At 42.3% G+C, this 21,913-nt stretch overlaps 1 protein-coding gene across 1 annotated transcript in view; it reads left to right on the forward strand.

The window, feature by feature from the left end:
- Positions 1-21,913, forward strand: part of LOC143785576 (uncharacterized) — a 96,930-nt gene that overhangs the window by 25,697 nt on the left and 49,320 nt on the right. The window contains exon 3 of the mRNA XM_077274558.1: positions 17,085-18,984. Within this exon, the coding sequence (XP_077130673.1) occupies positions 17,085-18,984 (1,900 nt within the window). The remainder of the gene's footprint in view (positions 1-17,084; positions 18,985-21,913) is intronic.

Consider the following 21,913-nt stretch of genomic DNA (forward strand, 5'->3'; position numbering starts at 1 on the left):
GGTCCAATTTCTCTTGTTACTCTTGCAAAAATAAAAAATTCTGGGCTAAAAAATATTTTTGAGGAAATGAAACACATTTATTATTTTCACGGCTCTGCGTTATAAACTTCTGTGAAGCACTTGGGGGTTCAAAGTGCTCACCACACATCTAGATAAGTTCCCTTGGGGGTCTAGTTTCCAAAGTGGAGTCATTGTGGGGAGTTCCTACTGTTTAGGCACATCAGGGGCTCTGCAAACGCAACCTGACGCCCGCAGAGCATTCCATCAAAGTCTGCATTTCAAAACGTCACTACTTCCCTTCCGAACCCCGACGTGTGCCAAAACAGTGGTTTACCCCCACATATGGGGTATCAGCATACTCAGGAGAAACTGGACAACAACTTTTGGGGTCCAATTTCTCCTGTTACCCTTGGGAAAATAAAAAATTGTGGGCTAAAAAATCATTTTTGAGAAAAGAAAAATTATTTTTTATTTTCATGGCTCTGCGTTATAAACTTCTGTGAAGCACTTGGGGGTTCAAAGTGCTCACCACACATCTAGATTAGTTCCATGGGAGGTCTAGTTTCTAAAATGGGGTCACTTGTGCGGGAGCTCCAATGTTTAGGCACACATGGGCTCTCCAAACGCGACATGGTGTCCGCTAATGATTGGAGCTAATTTTCCATTCAAAATGTCAAATGGCACGCCTCCCCTTCCGAGCCTTGCCGTGCACCCAAACAGTGGTTTACCCCCACATATGAGGTATCGGCGTACTCAGGAGAAATTGCCCAACAAATTTTAGGATCCATTTTATCCTGTTGCCCATGTGAAAATGAAAGAATTGAGGCTAAAAGAAGTTTTGTGTGAAAAAAAAGTACTTTTTCATTTTTGCGGATCAATTTGTGAAGTACCTGGGGGTTTAAAGTGCTCACTATGCCTCTAGATAAGTTCCTTGGGGGGTCTAGTTTCCAAAATGGGGTCACTTGTGGAGGAGCTCCAATGTTTAGGCACACGGGGGCTTTCCAAACGCGACATGGTGTCCGCTAACGATGGAGATAATTTTTCATTCAAAAAGTCAAATGGCGCTCCTTCCCTTCCGAGCCTTACCATGGGCCCAAACAGTGGTTTACCCCCACATGTGAGGTATTGGTGTACTCAGGAGAAATTGTCCAACAAATTTTAGGATCCATTTTATCCTGTTGCCCATGTGAAAATGAAAAAATTGAGGCTAAAATAATTTTTTGGTGAAAAAAAAAAGTACTTTTTCATTTTTACGGAACAATTTGTGAAGCACCTGGGGGTTTAAAGTGCTCACTATGCTTCTAGATAAGTTCCTTTGGGGGTCTAGTTTCCAAAATGGGGTCACTTGTGGGGGAGCTCCAATGTTTAGGCACACGGGGGCTCTCCAAACGCGACATGGTGTCCGCTAAAGATTGGAGCCAATTTTTCATTGAAAAAGTCAAATGGCGCTCCTTCCCTTCCGAGCCCTGCCGTGCACCCAAACAGTGGTTTACCCCCACATATGAGGTATCAGCGTACTCAGGACAAATTGGACAACAACGTCCATGGTCCAGTTTCTCCTTTTACCCTTGGGAAAATGAAAAAATTGTTGCTAAAAGATCATTTTTGTGACTAAAAAGTTAAATGTTCATTTTTTCCTTCCATGTTGCTTCTGCTGCTGTGAAACACCTGAAGGGCTAATAAACTTCTTGAATGTGGTTTTGAGCACCTTGAGGGGTGCAGTTTTTAGAATGGTGTCACTTTTGGGTATTTTCAGCCATATAGAACCCTCAAACTGACTTCAAATGTGAGGTGGTCCCTAAAAAAAATGGTTTTGTAAATTTTGTTGTAAAAATGAGAAATCACTGGTCAAATTTTAACCCTTATAACTTCCTAGCAAAAAAAAAATTTGTTTCCAAAATTGTGCTGATGTAAAGTAGACATGTGGGAAACGTTATTTATTAACTATTTTGTGTCACATAACTCTCTGGTTTAACAGAATAAAAATTCAAAATGTGAAAATTGCGAAATTTTCAAAATTTTCGCCAAATTTCCGTTTTTTTCACAAATAAACTCAGAAATTATCGACCTAAATTTACCACTAACATGAAGCCCAATATGTCTCGAAAAAACAATCTCAGAATCGCTAGGATCCGTTGAAGCGTTCCGGAGTTATTACCTCATAAAGGGACACTGGTCAGAATTGCAAAAAACGGCAAGGTCATTAAGGCCAAAATAGGCTGGGTCATGAAGGGGTTAATTGAGGCTTATTGGCTTTCAATTTGACGTAGAGATGATAGTTTTTTTTTCTCCTCTCTCATTCATTTTATATTATTGCTGAACATTTTATATTTATACGAGGGATGTGCTGCCGACAGTGAACATTTTTATGCTCGTATAAAATATGATATCGATGACGAATGTTTTTTGTTAACATTTGGTTTTTGTAGTAGACAATGATTAGGAATGAACGTAAGAAAAATTGATTCTTTGTGCAATCATGACATCATGTAATTGACAATTTAATAAGCTAATAACCCTGTCACCCCGAAGGCGGTTTCACATTCCTGACCAGATTAATTTTTTCAATTCCGATCAGTGTTACTTCATAATGGCTATGAAACGCTTCAACGGATCCCAGTGATTCTGATATTTTTTTCGTGACATATTGTACTTCAGGATAGTGGTAACATTTGTTCGATATGTCTTGTGTTTATTTGTGAAAATATGGGAAATTTGGCGAAAATGTAGCAATTTTCAAGCTTTGAATTTTTATGGCTTTTTTTTAGGTAACATATCACACTTAAAATTACTTTGAGGCCTATTTGTCAGAAAATAAGCAAAAGTTACCTTTCTACAAACGGCACCTCTCAAAGTGTTCAAAACCACATTTGAGAAATTTATTAACTCTTCAGGTGCGTCCCAGGAATTAATGCAATGTGGAAGGAAAAATAAAATTTCTACTTTTACCCACAAAAAATGTCACATTAGCCCCAAATTTTTATTTTCACAAGGGTAAAAGGAGAAAACGCACCACAAAAATCACTCCAGACCTTATCATCCTCGCCAATGAAAGTTTACTCCCTGATTTCATGGACTTGGAGTGGCTGTGCTGAAGTTGGAGTTCGTTGTTGCTGCTGGAGATTGTCATATGCTGTTTTGGGTGTACGCTTTCTTTATTATCCTATTCCCATTTGGTTTGTACATTTCTATCCTTTCCTGTATTCCTTTATACCTTTGTCAAGTGTTCTATTTGTAAGTTGTTTTTTTGTTATGCCAGTTTGTGTTATGTGTTTATACACCAACATTTCTGTCCCAAGCCTCCTGGGTCAGGGGACAGCTTAGGGTATTACGGGAGAACAGTAAGGCTGGTGGCCCAAACCTCCTTACCTTTAGAGGTAACTTTGGCAACAGGGATAGGTAGGTCTCCAGCCCTAGGGACGGTTCAGGGCCCCCGTTCCCTAATCATGTACTGTCACAGTGTGACATTTTCACTGGCCCCACTTTTTTCGATCTTGACATGGAACCTGTCATCAACCTTGTGGACATCTGCAGGGTTTGAGCTATCAGACCTACGGTCTAAGGTTTCTTCACACCAGACACCTGAACCGTAATCTAAAGTAGCACTCTCGGATAGCTTTTTTTTTTTTTGGAGGGGGAGGTCAGGATAAATTTATTGCATTCTGGTAAGCCTGTAAGCTCTATTTCATGCTTGGTTCACGGTCATCTGGGAGTGAGGTACAGAGGGTGGGAATTTTTGTCTCCCTCCTTCAAGGAGACCCTCAATCCTGGGCCTTCTCATTCCAATCCGACTCATAGTCACTCCTGTTTGTGCATGGATTTTTCAGGGCTCTTTGCCTCGTTTATGATGACCCGGACCAAGTCTCGGAATCTTAACTATGTAAGATCCAGCAGGGAGACCAACCGGTGGAGGAATTTTGTTCAGAATTCCGTAGATGGGCCACTGACACCCAGTGGAATGACCCCACCCTTAGGAGTCAGTTTTTTCAGGGCCTGTCTGAATGGTTAAAAGACGTATCTGCGGAGTCCGTCAGATTCACGGCCAGGAACGGAGCCTTATGAAATGCTGTCCGGCAGGCTATCTGGTTAAAAACATGGTCAGGGGATGCACAATCTAAAAAAAGCTGTGTTTCATTGCCAGAGTATTTGGCCTGATTCTAGATGATATTCTAGGGAAGGCATCTGACAAAAAGATGGAGTTCTCAGAGGATAAGCCAAAAAAGTACCAGCCCTTTCGTAGACCCCAACCCTCCCGGAGGTCAGGCTACAAAGGGAAGGGAAAGTCATGTAGGTGGAGCTACCCCAAAGAGGTAGGGGTAAGGGTATCTTTTGGTTCAGGGTCAGGAAAACAATGACTCTGTGAGAGTTGGGGGACGACAAAGATCATACTTGGAAGGTTGGCAAGAAATCTCAGGAAATCAGTGGGTATTAGGGATAATCTCTTCAGGTTCCAGGATAGAGTTTACCCAGACCCCACCAGGAGGGTTCATTCTAACAAATTCCCATCTCCAGTTTTCCGCTCCCCCATGTGATCCGATGTTCAGGTTTTTCTAAAGATCAGAGCTATAGTTCCGGTTCCTGAGTAAGAAAGGTTCAGAGGTCACTACTCAGGTCTCTTCTCTGTCAAAAAACCCTCAGGAGAAAGTCACACAATATTAAAGCTGAAACCCCTAAACCGCTGTGTCAGGCACAAAAAATTCAAGATGGAATTAATCAGGTCCACAGTCCCCCTGATAAACAGACATGGTATTGTGTACCCTGGATCTAAAGAATACGTACTGTCTGTTCCCATCCATGCTTCTTCTCAACAGTATTTAAGGTTCGGTCTGAGGGTCCAAGGGCAGGACCTTCACTAACAGTTCCGTTGCCTTCCATTCCATTCGATCCAGCTTCAGTGCTCAGAGTGTCCAAACAGCTAGTGACAGAGGTGGTAGGCTATCTAAGGAAGGTAGATATCATCATAGTTCCCTAGCTGGATGGCTTCCTTATCATAACCAGCTCCAGGGAAGAGCTTATGCAGCATTGTCAAACCTCAGTCTGCATGCTTCAAGATCTAGGCTGGTTGATAAATTGGAGGAAGTCGGTTCTCTCTCCAGAATCCAGGAAAAATTTCCTGGAGTTCTAGAATCTCACCTATGAACATCCTTTTTACCAGCAGAGAAGCAAGCCTCAATATGGGGCAGGATCCGTCAGTTTTCAGAGAGCCGTTATTCCATCAGAGAGGCGATGAGGATCCTGGGACTGATGACGTCCTGTATCCCGTGTGTTCGGTGGATTCAATTCCACTCCAGGAGGCCATTTTATCTGCCTGGGACAGACGCCAGCTATCCCTGGATACCGTAATGCCCCTCTCCTCCTCAGTGACAAGATCTCTAGTCTGGTGGACCATTCCAGAAAACCTCCAGATCTGAGTCCCCTGTGTTCTTTTCCACTGCCTGGTGATTACCATCGACAAGAGTCAACTAGACTGAGGTGGTCATGTGGAAGGAAGATTCTTCCAGAGAACATGGACTCCAGAAGTCTGAGCTAGGTCCTCAAATAACAGAGAACTGCACGCGGTATGGGAAATCCTGCTCCAGGTCCAGTCCGTAGTCAAAAACAGGCATGTGAGAATCCTGTAGGACAACACGACTGTGGCCATAAGGGAGGCCCAAGACATCCCTCTCTGCAGCATCTTACAGGTAGAATCTTTAGGCGGGTGGAGAAAACAGTTCTGTCTGTTTCAGAGGTTCACCTAGAGGGGTCCCAGAATCAGGTGGCAGACTTCCTAAGCAGGCAGAGGATATCACCCACAGAGTGGGAGGTGAGAGTTACAGTGCTTCTGAAACTGATAGTGCCCGTATTGTCCAACATTTTCCAGGAGAGATTCCCCAAACAGCGAAGAAAGGAAGATCACAACATGATGCAGAGTATGCTCCAAGAAGGGAATCCAAAAGGACACAATTTACCATTGTGAAACTTGGCCTTTGCATGAAGGATTGCTTCAAAGAGTACCACACATCCACAAATTTATTATAATTATTTTTACCCTGTTGACACAACACGTTTATAATCTGACTAGCTGTACTACCCGGCTTCGCCCGGGTTAATGACTGCTGTTAGCAAAATAGAATGTGTTAACAAAAATTTATTCTGCACACAAAAACCACAAAACAAATAGATAGAAATGTAATTATTAAAAGGCAAAAACTAAGCAAATAGAAGCATTTCACAACATATATTAGCTTTGTTATACTGAGAATGTCTTTGTTGCCTATATTAACCAATCAGAGCTCAGGTTAATTAACTGTAGCAAAATAGAAGCTGAGCTGTGATTGGTTGCTATTGGCAGCCTGATAAATCCCCAGCCAACAGGAAGCCCTCCCCCCTGGCAGTATATATTAGCTCACACATACACATAATAGACAGGTCATGTGACTGACAGCTGCCGTATTTCCTATATGGTACATTTGTTGCTCTTGTAGTTTGCTTATTAATCAGATTTTTATTTTTGAAGGACAATACCAGACTTGTGTGTGTTTTAGGGCGAGTTTTATGTGTCAAGTTGTGTGTGTTGAGTTGCGTGTGGCGACATGCATGTAGCGACTTTTGTGAGATGAGTTTTGTGTGGCGACATGCGTGTAGCAACATTTTGTGTGTTGAGTTGCATGTGACAGGTTAGTGTAGCAAGTTGTGTGCAGCAAGATTTGTGCATGGCGAGTTTTGCGCGTGGCGAGTTTTATGTGTGGTGCATTTTGAGTATGTGCAAGTTTTGTGTGAGGCAACTTTTGCATGTGGTGCAACTTTTGTACATGTGGCAATTTTTCTGTGTGTGCAAGTTTTGCATGAGGTGAGTTTTCCATGAGGTGAGTTTTGCACGTGTGGCGAGTTTTGCGTGAGCCTAGTTTTGCATATGGCGAGTTTTGCATGTAGCGAGTTTTGAGTGGTGACTTTTGTGTTTCGACTTTTATGTGGCGAGGTTGGTGTGTGTGTGTGGTGAAATGTGTGCTGAGGGTGGTATATGTGTTCAAGCACGTGGTAGTGTGTGGCGCATTTTGTGTTTGTGTTCATATCCCCGTGTGTGGTGAGTATCCCATGTCGGGGCCCCACCTTAGCAACTGTACGGTATATACTCTTTGTCGCCATCGCTCTCATTCTTTAAGTCCTCATTGTTCACATCTGGCAGCTGTCAATTTTCCTCCAACACTTTTCCCTTCACTTTTTCCCCATTATGTAGATAGGAGCAAAATTGTTTGGTGAATTGGAACGCGCGGGGTTAAAATTTCACCTCACAACATAGCCTATGACGCTCTCGGGGTCCAGACGTGTGACTGTGCAAAATTTTGTGGCTGTAGCTGCGACGGTACAGATGCCAATCCCGGACATACACACATACATACATACACACATTCAGCTTTATATATTAGATATACCTGTATGTAATCTCCTGTATATAGTATATACCTGTGTGTCATCTCACCTATATATAGTATATATCTGTGTGTCATCTCCTGTATATAGTATATACCTGTATGTCATCTCCTCCTATATATAGCATATACCTGTGTCATCTCCTCCTGTATATACTATATACCTGTAGGTAATCTGCTCCTGTATATAGTATATACCTGTGTGTCATCTCCTCCTGTATATAGTATATACCTGTATGTCATCTCCTCCTGTATGTAGTATGTACCTGTATGTCATCTCCTCCTCTATATAGTATATACCTGTGTGTCATCTCTCCTGTATATAGTATATATCTGTGTGTCATCTCCTCCTGTATATAGTATATACCTGTGTGTCATCTCCCCTGTAAATAGTATATACCTGTGTGTCATCTCCTGTATATAGTATATAGCTGTATGCCATCTCCTCCTGTATTAGCCCTCGTTCACACGTTATTTGGTCAGTATTTTTACCTCAGTATTTGTAAGCTAAAATGGCAGCCTGATAAATCCCCAGCCAACAGTAAGCCCACCCCCTGGCAGTATATATTAGCTCACACATACACATAATAGACTGGTCATGTGACTGACAGCTGCCGGATTCCTATATGGTACATTTGTTGCTCTTGTAGTTTGTCTGCTTATTAATCAGATTTTTATTTTTGAAGGATACCAGACTTGTGTGTGTTTTAGGGCGAGTTTCGTGTGTCAAGTTGTGTGTGTTGAGTTGCGTGTGGCGACATGCATGTAGGGACTTTTGTGAGATGAGTTTTGTGTGGCGACATGCGTGTAGCAACTTTTTGTGTGTCGAGTTGCATGTGACAGGTTAGTGTAGCAAGTTGTGTGCAGCAAGTTTTGCGCATGGCGAGTTTTGCGCGTGGCGAGTTTTATGTGTGGTGCCTTTTGAGTATGTGCAAGTTTTGTGTGAGGCAACTTTTGCATGTGTTGCAACTTTTGTGCATGTGGCAATTTTTCTGCGTGTGGCAATTTTTCTGCGTGTGCAAGTTTTGCGTGTGGCGAGTTTTGCACGTGTGGCGAGTTTTGCATGTGGAGAGTTTTGCGCGTGGCGAGTTTTGAGCGGCGACTTTTGTGTTTCTACTTTTATGTGGCGAGGTTGGTGTATGTGTGGTGAAATGTGCACTGAGGGTGGTATATGTGTTCGAGCACGTGGTAGTGTGTGGCGCATTTTGTGTGTGTGTTCATATCCCCGTGGTGGTGTGATTATCCCATGTTGGGGCCCCACCTTAGCAACTGTACAGTATATACTCTTTGGTGCCATCGCTGTCATTCTTTAAGTCCCCCTTGTTCACATCTGGCAGCTGTTAATTTGCCTCCAACACTTTTCCTTTCATTTTTTCCCCATTATGTAGATAGGGGCAAAATTGTTTGGTGACTTGGAAAGCGCGGGGTTAAAATTTCACCTCACAATATAGCTTTGACGCTCTCAGGGTCCAGACGTGTGACTGTGCAAAATTTTGTGCCTGTAGCTGCGACGCCTCCAACACTTTTCCTTTCACTTTTTCCCCATTATGTAGATAGGGGCAAAATTGTTTGGTGAATTGGAAAGCGCGGGGTTAAAATTTCACCTCACAACATAGCCTATGACGCTCTCGGGGTCCAGACGTGTGACTGTGCAAAATTTTGTGGCTGTAGCTGCTACGGTTCAGATGCCAATCCCGGACATACATACATACATACATACATACACACACACACACACATTCAGCTTTATATATTAGATATACTCCGCACAACTTACACATAAAACAACATTATAAATTCATACTCCAGTAAAACCAAAAGCAGCATAATCATTACCATAAAGCTATGCCTCTAGATAAATTACATCAGTAGTGTAGTTTCCAAAATGGGGTGAATTGTGGGGAATTTCCACTGTTTAGGCACATCAGGGGCTCTGCAAATGCAACATGACACCCGCAAACCATTCCTTCACAGTCTGCATTCTAAAATGTCACACCTTCCCTTTCGAGCCCTGACAAGCGCTCAAACAGTGGTTTTCCCCCACATGCAGGGTATCTGCGTACTCAAGAGAAAGTGCACAACTGTTGCAGTCCATTTTCTCCTGTTACTGTTGTTAAAATAAAAAAATGGGGGCTAAAAGATAATTTTTGTGGAAAAAACGTGATTTTATTTTTATTTTACTGCTCTGCGTTATAAACATCTGAGAAGCACCTCTGGGTTTAAAGTCCTCACCACACATCTAGATCGGTTCCTTGTGGGGTCAAGTTTCCAAAATGGGGTCACTTGTGGGAGGTTTCCACGGTTTAGGTACATCAGGGGTTCTTCGAACGCGATATAGTGAGCGATCTCTATTCCAGCCAATTTTGTGTTCAAAAAGTCAGACCGTGCTCCTTCCCTTCTGAGTCCTGCCGTGTGCCCAGACCGTGGTTTTCCCTTACATATGGGGTATCTGTGAACTCAGGAGCAGTTGCACAACAACTTTTGTGATCCATTTTCTCCTGTAAGGCTACTTTCACACTAGTCCGTCTGTACGGGCCGTTGCAAACCGTTGGCCCGACGTACCGTGTGCTAATTAATCACAATGTGGGCAGCGGATGCAGTCTTACGACTCATCCGTTGCCCACTGTGATGAGCGGGGAGGAGGGGGCGGAGTTTCGCCCACGCATGCGCGGTCGAAAATGGCGGCCTCGAAGCACAAAAAAAGTTACATGTAACTTTTTTTGTGCCGACGGTCCGCCAAAACACGACGCATCCGTCGCACGACGGATGCGACGTGTGGCCATACGTCGCAATGCTTCGCTAATGTAAATCTATTGGGAAAAACGCATCCTGCAGACAACATTGCAGGATGCGTTTTTTCTCCTAAACGACGCATTGCAACGTATACAAAACGGCGATAGTGTGAAAGTAGCCTTACCCTTATTTAAAATAAAAAAAAATTGGGGCTAAAAGATCATTTTTGTGGAAAAGAGATGATTTTTTTTTTTCCACTGTTCTACGTTATAAACTTCTGAGAAGCACCTGTGGGTTCAAAGTCCTCACACACATCTAGATAGGTTCCTTGAGGGGTCTAGTTTCCAAAATGGGGTCCCTTGTGGGGGGATTTCCACTGTTTAGGCACATCATGGTCTCCACATGGAACATGACGTCAGCTAATGATTGCAGGAAATTTTACATTCAAAAAATTTCCACTGTTTAACCCCTTTACCCCCAAGGGTGGTTTGCACGTTAATGACCGGTCTAATTTTTACAATTCTGACCACTGTCCCTTTATGAGGTTATAACTCTGGAACGCTTCAGCAGATCCCGGTGATTCTGACATTGTTTTCTCGTGACATATTGTACTTCATGATAGTGATAACATTTCTTTGATATTACCTGCTTTTGTTTGTGAAAAAAAACGGAAATTTGGCAAAAATTTTGAAAATTTTGCAATTTTCCAACTTTTAATTTTTATGCAATTAAATCACAGAGATGTCGCACAAAATACTTAATAAGTAACATTTCCCACATGTCTACTCTACATCAGCACAATTTTGGAACCAAAATTTTTTCTTTGTTAGGGAGTTATGAGGGTTAAAAGTTGACCAGCAATTTCTCATTTTTACAACACCATTTTTTTTAGGGACCACATCTCATTTGAAGTCATTTTGAGGGGTCTATATGATAGAAAATAACCAAGTGTGACACCATTCTAAAAACTGCACCCCTCAAGGTGCTTAAAACCACATTCAAGCAGTTTATTAACCCTTCAGGTGCTTCACAGGAATTTTTGGAATGTTTAAATAAAAATTAACATTTAAGTTTTTTCACAAAAAAATTACTTCAGCTCCAATTTGTTTTATTTTACCAAGGGTAACAGGAGAAAATGGACCCCAAAAGCTGTTGTACAATTTGTCCTGAGTAAGCCGATACCCCATATGTGGGGGTAAACCACTGTTTGTGCGCATGGCAGAGCTCGGAAGCGAAGGAGCGCCATTTGACTTTTCAATGCAAAATTGACTGGAATTGAGATGGGACGCCATGTTGCGTTTGGAGAGCCCCTGATGTGCCTAAACATTGAAACCCCCCACAATTGACACCATTTTGGAAAGTAGACCCCCTAAGGAACTTATCTAGATGTGTGGTGAGCACTTTGCCCCAATAAGTGATTCACAGAAGTTCATAATGCAGAGCCGTAAAAATATAAAATCATATTTTTTCACAAAAATGATCTTTTCGCCCCCAATTTTTTATTTTCCCAAGGGTAAGAGAAGAAATTGGACCCCAAAAGTTGTTGTACAATTTGTCCTGAGTACGCTGATACCCCATATGTAGGGGTAAACCACTGTTTGGGCGCATTGGAGAGCTCGGAAGGGAAGGAGCGCCGTTTGACTTTTCAATGCAAAATTGACAGGAATTGAGATGGGACGCCATGTTGCGTTTGGAGAGCCACTGATATGCCTAAACATTGAAACCCCCCCACAAGTGACACCATTTTGGAAAGTAGACCTCCTAAGGAACTCATCTAGATGTGTTGTGAGAGCTTTGAACCCCCAAGTGTTTCACTACAGTTCATAACGCAGATCCGTGAAAATAAAAATTCATTTTATTCCACAAAAATTATATTTTAGCCCCCAGTTTTGTATTTTTCCAAGGGTAACAGTTGAAATTAGACCCCAAAAGTTGTTGTCCAATTTGTCCTGAGTACGCTGATACCCCATATGTGGGGGGCAACCACCGTTTGAGCGCATGGCAGAGCTCGGAAGGGAAGGAGCGTCATTTGGAATGGAGACTTAGATGGATTGGTCTGCAGGCGTCACATTGCGTTTGCAGAGCCCCTAATGTACCTAAACAGTAGAAACCCCCCACAAGTGACCCCATATTGGAAACTAGATCCCCCCAAGGAACTTATCTAGATGTGTTTTGAGAACCTTGAAACCCCAAGTGTTTCACTACAGTTTATAACGCAGAGCCGTGAAAATAAAAAATCTTTTTTTTCCACAAAAATTATTTTTTAGCCCCCAGTTTTGTATTTTCCCAAGGGTAACAGGAGAAATTGGACCGCAAAAGTTGTTGACCAATGTGTCCTGAGTATGCTAATATCCCATATTTTGGGGTAAACCCGTTTGTGCGCACGGGTGAGCTCGGAAGGGAAGGAGCACTGTTTTACTTTTTCAACGCAGAATTGGCTGGAATTGAGATCGGACGCCATGTCGCGTTTGGAGAGCCCCTGATGTGCCTAAACATTGGAAACCCCCCAATTATAACTGAAATCCTAATCCAAACACATCCCTAACCCTAATCCCAACGGGAACCCTAACCACAACCCTATTCCCAACCGTAAATGTAATCCAAACCCTAACTTTAGCCCCAACCCTAACCCTAACTTTAGCCCCAACCCTAAACCTTGCCCTAACCCTAGCCCTAACCCTAAAGGGAAAATTTAAATAAATACATTTTTTTAATTTTTTTTATTTTTCGCTAACTAAGGGGGTGATGAATGGGGGTTTGATTTACTTTTATAGTGGGTTGGTTTTTAGCTGATTTTTATGATTGGCAGCCGTCACACACTGAAAGACGCTTTTTATTGCAAAAAATATTTTTTGCGTTACCACATTTTGAGAGCTATAATTTTTCCATATTTTGGTCCAGAGTCATGTGAGGTCTTGTTTCTTGCGGGACAAGTTGACGTTTTTATTGGTAACATTTTCGGGCACGTGACATTTTTTGATCGCTTTTTATTCCGATTTTTGTGAGGCAGAATGACCCAAAACCAGCTATTCATGAATTTATTTTGGGGGAGGCGTTTATACCATTCCGCATTTGGTAAAATGGATAAAGCAGTTTTATTCTTCGGGTCAGTACGATTACAGTGATACCTCATTTATATCATTTTTTTATGTTTTGGCGCTTTTATACGAAAAAAACTATTAAAATAAAATATATTTAAAAACTATTTTATAGAAAAAATAATTATTTTTGTTTTGCTTGCATTCTGAGGACTATAACTTTTTTATTTTTTCTTTGATGATGCTGTATGGCGGCTCTTTTTTTGTGGGACAAGATGACGTTTTCAGAGGTACCATGGTTATTTATATCTGTCTTTTTGATCGCGTGTTATTCCACTTTTTGTTTGGCGGTATGATAATAAAGCGTTGTTTTTTGCCTCGTTTTTTTATGGTGTTCACTGAAGGGGTTAACTAGTGGGACACTTTTATAGGTTGGGTCGCTACGGACGCGGCGATACTAAATATGTGTACTTTTATTGTTTTTTTTTATTTAGATAAAGAAATGTATTTATAGGAACAATATATTTTTTTTTTTTGTATTTTTTTTGGGAATTTTTTTTACACATGTGAATATTTTTTTTTTACACTATAACATTGCCCCGGGGGGGGGGGGGCATCATGTTATAGTGTAAGATCGCCGATCTGACACTTTGCTGTGCACTGTGTCAGATTGGCGATCTGGCATGCACAGCTCCTGGAGGCTTCCCGGCGGCGCAGTGAAGCCACCTCCCTGCAGGACCCGGATGCCGCAGCCATTTTGGATCTGGGCCTGCTGCAGGGAGGAGGAGGTAAGAGACCCTCTGAGCAACGCGATCACATCGCGTTGCTCCGGGGGTCTCAGGGAAGCCCGCAGGGAGCCGCCTCCCTGCGCGATGCTTCCCTATACCGCCGGAACACTGCGATCATGTTTGATCGTAGTGTGCCAGGGGTTAATATGCTGGGGGCGGTCCGTGACCGCTCCTGGCACATAGTGCCGGATGTCAGCTGCGATAGTCAGCTGACACTCGGCCGCTCTCCTCCCGTGAGCGCGGCCGATCGCTATGACGTACTATCCCGTTGAGGGTCAGATAGGCCCAGGTCACCACGACGGGATAGTGTTTCTAAGGTCAGAGAGGGGTTAAGCACATCAGGGGATCTTCGAAAGCGACATGGTGTCCAATCTCAATTTCAGTCAATTTTGCGTTCAAAAAGTCAGACGGTGCTCCTTCCCTTATGAGAAAATACACCAAAGAGAACAAAACAATATCATAATCACTATATCATAATCACTGTGTGATCTAGCCTCTTAGACCCACTCTAAGCAATTGCATGCCAATTTTCCTTGTGATATATGACTATGACTACCATGGTCAGGGATAGCTATTGAGACTAAAAGGCTGGAGGGACTGCCCCAATATAAACATTTCCTACTACCGACATTGAGCTGGGGGTGCCGCATCTAACTTAGGGTGCCAACCTCCGCTGCTAGGTAGGACTACAGCAAATAAGGGACCTACTAGGGTCAGTAAAAGATTGACACTATACCCTACTCAATCCCTGCTATATAATTGTCATTTTTTGACATTCCCTCCCCTATCTAAAGGGCTTGGGAGGTGTTTTCTAGAACTTTTTTTCTTATGAATTTTTGTACAATTACTCTTAATTAAAAGATAAATTTTATAGGGTTTTTTGTTCTCTTTGGTGTATTTTTTCTGAATATTTAACCATTAAATATTACCTGGTTTTCGCCTTCCCTTATGAGCCCTGCCGTGCACTTAAACAGTGGTTTTCCCCCACATATGTAGTATCGGCGTACTCAGGAGAAATTGCACAACAACTTTTGGAGTCCATTTTCTCCTGTTACAATTGTGAAAATAAAAAAATCGGGGCTAAAAGATAATTTTTATGACTAAAAAGTTAAATGTTCATTTTTTCCTTCCACATTGCTTTAGTTCCTGTGAAGTATGTGAAGGGTTAATAAACTTCTTGAATATGGTTTTGAGCACCTTGAGGGGTGCAGTTTTTAGAATAGTGTCACTTTTGGGTATTTTCTGTCATATAGACCCTTCAAAGTCACTTCAAATATGATGTGGTCCCTAAAATAAAATGGTGTTGGAAAAATGAGAAATCGATAGTCAACTTTTAACCCTTATAGCTTCCTAACAAAAAAAATTCTTTAATTGTGCTGATGTAAAGTAAAGTAGACATGTGGGAAATATTATTCATTAACTATTTTGTGTGACACCACTCTGATTTAAGGGCATAAGAATTTAACGTTCGAAAATAGATACATTTTCAAACGTTTCGCCAAATTTCCTACTTTTTTTCACAAATAAATGCAAGTCATATCGAAGAAATTTATCCGCTATCATGAAGTACAATTTGCCATGAGAAAACATTTTCAGAATCGCTAGGATCTGTTGAAGCATTCCAGAGCTATTATTAAAATGTAATAATTTATTTCACATACAAGAATTAAAATTACCAAGGGAATCTCACAAAAACACCTGAGGGTAGTACAGTAACCAGGAATTGAATGTAAACAAGCATATATAATAATGATCAGCATCACCACACCTAACTCATTTCATGTATCATACCAACAACTGTTGAGGAAGCTATTATGGCAAAACGGCGCTGTCGGGGTACATGAGGTTGTACACATCAGGTCAAAGACTTTATGTAAGTAACATGTTGTAAATATACAAAGAGGCGCAAGCTTGTATATGCACCTATTTTGCACGAGGCACTGCCACTTTACAACTAGGATTCTGACATAGAGCAGTTTCCATTATGAGTTGTTGTTATGATACATGAGATGAGTGTATGTGAAATAAATTATTACATTTTAATGATATGTTAATTTTGGTTGTTGCCTCTATTTTTTCCATTACCTTTATGGGGAATTTGAATAGTTATGCTTGGTTGGAGGTGTTGCCTTCTATTTTGGATTTTTTAAATGTATACCTTACAATCTGTATGGAATTTTATACTTTTGCTTCTTTTGTACATTTTAAAGGGAACCTGTCACCCCGTTTTTTCCGTATGAGATAAAAATACTGTTAAATAGGGCCTGAGCTGTGCATTACAATAGTGTATTTTGTGGACCCTGATTCCCCACCTATGCTGCCGAAATACGTTACCAAAGTAGTCGTTTTCGCCTGTCAATCAGGCTGGTCTGGTCAGATGGGCGTGGTGTCTTCCCCCAGATCTTGCTTAGTTTTCCGTTGGTGGCGTAGTGGTGTGCGCATGCCCAAGGTCCCGAATCCACTGCACAGGGGAGTGAAAAGAGCGCGATGTGCGCTATTTCATTGGTGATCGGTGGAGGCGGCCATCTTCCTTTGGCCGCGCGTGCGCAGAAGCGGCGCTCTGCTGGCCGCGGCTTCAGGAAAATGGCCGCGGGATGCCGCGCGTGCGCAGATGGAGATCGCGGCGGCCATTTTCCTGAAGCAGAGAAAAATCTCCATCTGCGCACGCGCGGCATCCCGCAGCCATTTTCCTGAAGCCGCGGCCAGCAGAGCGCCGCTTCTGCGCACGCGTGGCCAAAGGAAGATGGCCGCCCCCACCGATCACCAATGAAATAGCGCACATCGCGCGCTTTTCACTCCCCTGTGCAGTGGATTCGGGACCTTGGGCATGCGCACACCACTACGCCACCAACGGAAAACTAAGCAAGATCTGGGGGAAGACACCACGCCCATCTGACCAGACCAGCCTGATTGACAGGCGAAAACGACTACTTTGGTAACGTATTTCGGCAGCATATGTGGGGAATCGGGGTCCACAAAATACACTATTGCAATGCACAGCTCAGGCCCTATTTAACAGTATTTTTATCTCATACGGGAAAAAACGAGGTGACAGGTTCCCTTTAAGTTTCAGATGTAGATGAATGTAATTTTTACGTTTATTTTATTTTTGGCAGATGATTGGACCAACATCTCTGCAGGACATCTGATATCTCTAGATTTTAAAGTGGATGATTGTAGCATCACACAAGATACATGCGAAGAGCATAGCAACATCTCAGATATACCCTCAGCCCTTCATATCAAAGAACTATCGTCTGATCCTTTTAAAGTACTATCTCCTAATTCATCACAGACTTTTAAGCAAAATAAAAGAGAGCCCACAAGAAAGAAGACAATTTCATGCTCAGAATGTAAGAAATGTTTTACTAAGAAATCTCATCTTATTATACATGAGAGAATTCACACCGGAGAGAAACCATTTTCATGTTCAGAATGTGGCAAATGTTTTACTAAGAAATCTAATCTTATTAGCCATGAGATTGTTCACACCGGAGAGAAGCCATTTTCATGCTCAGAATGTGGGAAATGTTTTGCTAAGAAATCAAGTCTTATTAAACATGAGAGAATTCACACCGGAGAGAAACCATTTTCATGCTCAGAATGTGGGAAATGTTTTACTCAGAAATCACAACTGGTTGTACATGAGATTATTCACACAGAAGAGAAGCCATTTCCATGCTCAGAATGTGGGAAATGTTTTACTCAGAAATCACAACTGGTTGCACATGATAGAATTCACACAGGAGAGAAGCCATTTTCATGCTCAGAATGTGGCAAAAGTTTTTCTTACAAATCAGGTCTTGTTAGGCATAAGAGACGTCACACCGGAGAGAAGCCATATGCATGTTCAGAATGTGGGAAATGTTTCACAGATAAATCATCTCTTGTTGCACATCAAAGAATTCATACAGGAGAGAAGCCATTTTCATGTTCAGAATGTGGGAAATGTTTCACTGAGAAATCTAATCTTATTAGCCATGAGATTGTTCACACTGGAGAGAAACCATTTTCATGTTCAGAATGTGGCAAATGTTTTACTAAGAAATCTTATCTTATTAGCCATGAGATTGTTCACACCGGAGAGAAGCCATTTTCATGTTCAGAATGTGGCATAAGTTTTTCTTACAAATCAGTTCTTGTTAAGCATGAGAGACATCACACCGGAGAGAAGCCATATTCATGTTCAGAATGTGGGAAATGTTTCATAGATAAATCATCTCTTGTTGCACATCAAAGAATTCATACAGGAGAGAAGCCATTTTCATGTTCAGAATGTGGGAAATGTTTTACTGAGAAATGTCATCTTATTAGCCATGAGATTGTTCACACTGGAGAGAAACCATTTTCATGTTCAGAATGTGGCAAACGTTTTTCTTACAAATCAGTTCTTGTTAACCATGAGAGACGTCACACTGGAGAGAAGCCATTTTCATGTTTAGAATGTGGCAAATGTTTTTCTTACCAATCAGTTCTTGTTGACCATGAGAGATGTCACACAGGAGTGAAGCCATATTCATGTTCAGAATGTGGGAAATGTTTTACTAAAAAATCTCATCTTGTTACCCATGAGATTGTTCACACCGGAGAGAAGCCATTTTCATGTTCAGAATGTGGGAAATGTTTTTTTTACAAATCAGTTCTTGTTAAGCATGAGAGATGTCACACCGGAGAGAAGCCATTTTCATGTTCAGAATGTGGGAAATGTTTTTCTTACAAATCAGTTCTTGTTGACCATGAGAGACGTCACACCGGAGACAAGCCATTTTCATGTTCAGAATGTGAGAAATGTTTTACTAAGAAATCTCATCTTGTTACCCATGAGATTGTTCACACCGGAGAGAAGCCATTTTCATGTTCAGAATGTGGCAAATGTTTTTTTTACAAATCAGTTCTTGTTAAGCATGAGAGACGTCACACCGGAGAGAAGCCATATTCATGTTCAGAATGTGAGAAATGTTTTATTAAAAAATCACATCTTGTTAGCCATCAAAGAACTCATAGTCGGAAGAAGCCATTTTAACCCCTTAATGACCAAACCCAAATATGACATGCATCACGTTATTGTGGTCAAGACAATTTTTGGCAACATATTAGTTATCGCAGAATGTTGTTTTTTTTCAGACTCATTGTACTTTGTTATTAACTTTGGGTGTGGTGGGTTTCCCCAGCTTATATCCTCAAGGTAACTATACCATTTGTATACAGTACAGACCAAATGTTTGGACACACCTTCTCATTTAAAACTTTTTCTGTATTTTCATGACTATGAAAGTTGTACATTCACACTGAAGGTATCAAAACTATGAATTAACACATGTGGAATTACCGTATATACTCGAGTATAAGCCGAGATTTTCAGCCCACTTTTTTGGGCTGAAATTGCCCCTCTCGGCTTATACTTGAGTCATACCCGGGGGTCGGCAGGGGAGGGGGAGCGGGGACTGTCTAAAAATACTCACCTAGTCCAGGCGCGGTCCCTGCACGTCCCTGGCTTCCCCGGCGCCGGCAGCAGCAGCTTCAGCTTCTTCCTGTACTGAGCAGTCACATGGTACCGCTGATTATAGTAAATGAATATGCGGCTCCACGTCCCATAGGGGTGGAGCCCCATATTCATTACTGTAATCAGCGGTACCATGTGACCGCTCAGTACAGATGAAGCGCTGCGGCGTCAGGGAAGGACTGCGTCGGATTGCGCAGCGCCAGGACCAGGTGAGTATACGGGGAGGGGAGCGCAGCTCTGCGCGATAGTCACCTTTCCTCGTTCCGGGCGCCAATCTGTCTTCAGCAGTGACGCTCAGGTCAGAGGGCGCGGTGACGTTGTTAGTGCACGCCCTCTGCTGAACGTCAGTGCTGGAGACAGATCGGCGCCCGGAACGAGGAGCAGGTGACTATTGAAAGTGTCGGGGGCCTAAACGACGGAGAGGTGAGTATGTGATTTTTTTTTTTTATCGCAGCAAATGGGGCAAATGTCTGTATGGAGCATCTATGGGGCCATAACGTTTCTGCAGCACTATATGGGGCCATAACGTTTCTGCAGCACTATATGGGGCCATAACGTTTCTGCAGCACTATATGGGGGCCATAATGTTTCTGCAGCACTATATGGGGGCCATAATGTTTCTGCAGCACTATATGGGGGCCATAATGTTTCTGCAGCACTATATGGGGCCATAACGTTTGTGCAGCACTGTATGGGGCAAGTGTATGGGGCCATAATTAACGTTTGTAGGGCACTACAGTATATGGGGCAAGTGTCTGTATGGGGCATCTTATAGGGCCATAACGTTTGTGCAGCACTATATAGGGCAAGTATCTTTATAGAGCATCTTATGGGGCCATAATCAGCATTTGTGCAGCATTATATTGGGCAAGTGTGTCTATGGAACATCTTATGGGGCCTTTATTAACCTTTATGCAGGATTATATGGGGCATATTTTAATATGGAGCATCTAATGGGGCCCATCATAAACTGCATGGAGCATTATATGGGGCTCCTGATTCAATATGGATATTCAAAAACACTTAACCTACTGATGTCTCAATTAATTTTACTTTTATTGGTATCTATTTTTACTTTTGACATTTACCGGTAGCTGCTGCATTTTCTACCCTAGGCTTATACTCGAGTCAATAAGTTTTCCCAGTTTTTTGTGGCAAAATTAGGGGGGGTCGGCTTATACTCAGGCCGGCTTATACTCGAGTATATACGGTATATACTTAACAAAAAAGTGTGAAAAAAATGAAATTATGTCTTATATTCTAGGTTCTTCAAAGTAGCCACGTTTTGCTTTGATGACTGCTTTGCACACTCTTGGCATTCTCTTGATGAGCTTCAAGAGGTAGTCACCGGGAATGGTTTTCACTTCACAGGTTTGCCCTGTCAGGTTTAATAAGTGGGATTTCTTGCCTTATAAATGGGGTTGGGACCATCAGTTGTGTTTTGCAGAAGTCTGGTGGATACACAGCTGATAGTCCTACTGAATAGACTGTTAGAATTTGTATTATGGCAAGAAAAAGCAGCTAAATAAAGAAAAACGAGTGGCCATCATTACTTTAAGAAATGAAGGTCAGTCAGTCCGAAAAATTTGGCAAACTTTGAAAGTATCCCCAAGTGCAGTGGCAAAAACCATCAAGCGCTACAAAGAAACTGGCTCGCATGAGGACCGCCCCACGAAAGGAAGACCAAGAGTCACCTCTGCTTCTGAGGATAAGTTTATCCGAGTCTCCAGCCTCAGAAATAGCAGGTTAACAGCAGCTCAGATTAGAGACCAGGTCAATGCCACACAGAGTTCTAGCAGCAGACACATCTCTACAACAACTGTTAAGAGGAGACGTTGTGCAGCAGGCCTTCATGGTAAAATAGCTGCTAGAAAACCACTGCTAAGGACAGGCAACAAGCAGAAGAGGCTTGTTTGGGCTAAAGAACACAAGGAATGGACATTAAACCAGTGGAAATCTGTGCTTTGGTCTGATGAGTCCAAATTTGAGATCTTTGGTTCCAACCACCGTGTCTTTGTGCGACGCACAAAAGGTGAACGGATGGACTCTACATGCCTGGTTCCCACCGTGAAGCATGGAGGAGGAGGTGTGGGGGTGCTTTGCTGGTGACACTGTTGGGGATTTATTCAAAATTGAAGGCATACTGAACCAGCATGGCTACTACAGCATCTTGCAGCGGCATGCTATTCCATCTGGTTTGCGTTTAGTTGGACCATCATTTATTTTTCAACAGGACAATGACCCCAAACACACCTCTAGGCTGTGTATGGACTGTTTGACCAAGAAGGAGAGTGATAGGGTGCTACGCCAGATGACCTGGCCTCCACAGTCACCAGACCTGAACTCAATTGAGATGGTTTGGGGTGAGCTGGACCGCGGAGTGAAGGCAAAAGGGACAACAAGTGCTAAGCATATCTGGGAACTCCTTCAAGATTGTTGGAA

Source organism: Ranitomeya variabilis, chromosome 7, assembly GCF_051348905.1.
Source record: "Ranitomeya variabilis isolate aRanVar5 chromosome 7, aRanVar5.hap1, whole genome shotgun sequence".
NCBI classification, from domain to species: Eukaryota; Metazoa; Chordata; class Amphibia; order Anura; family Dendrobatidae; genus Ranitomeya; species Ranitomeya variabilis.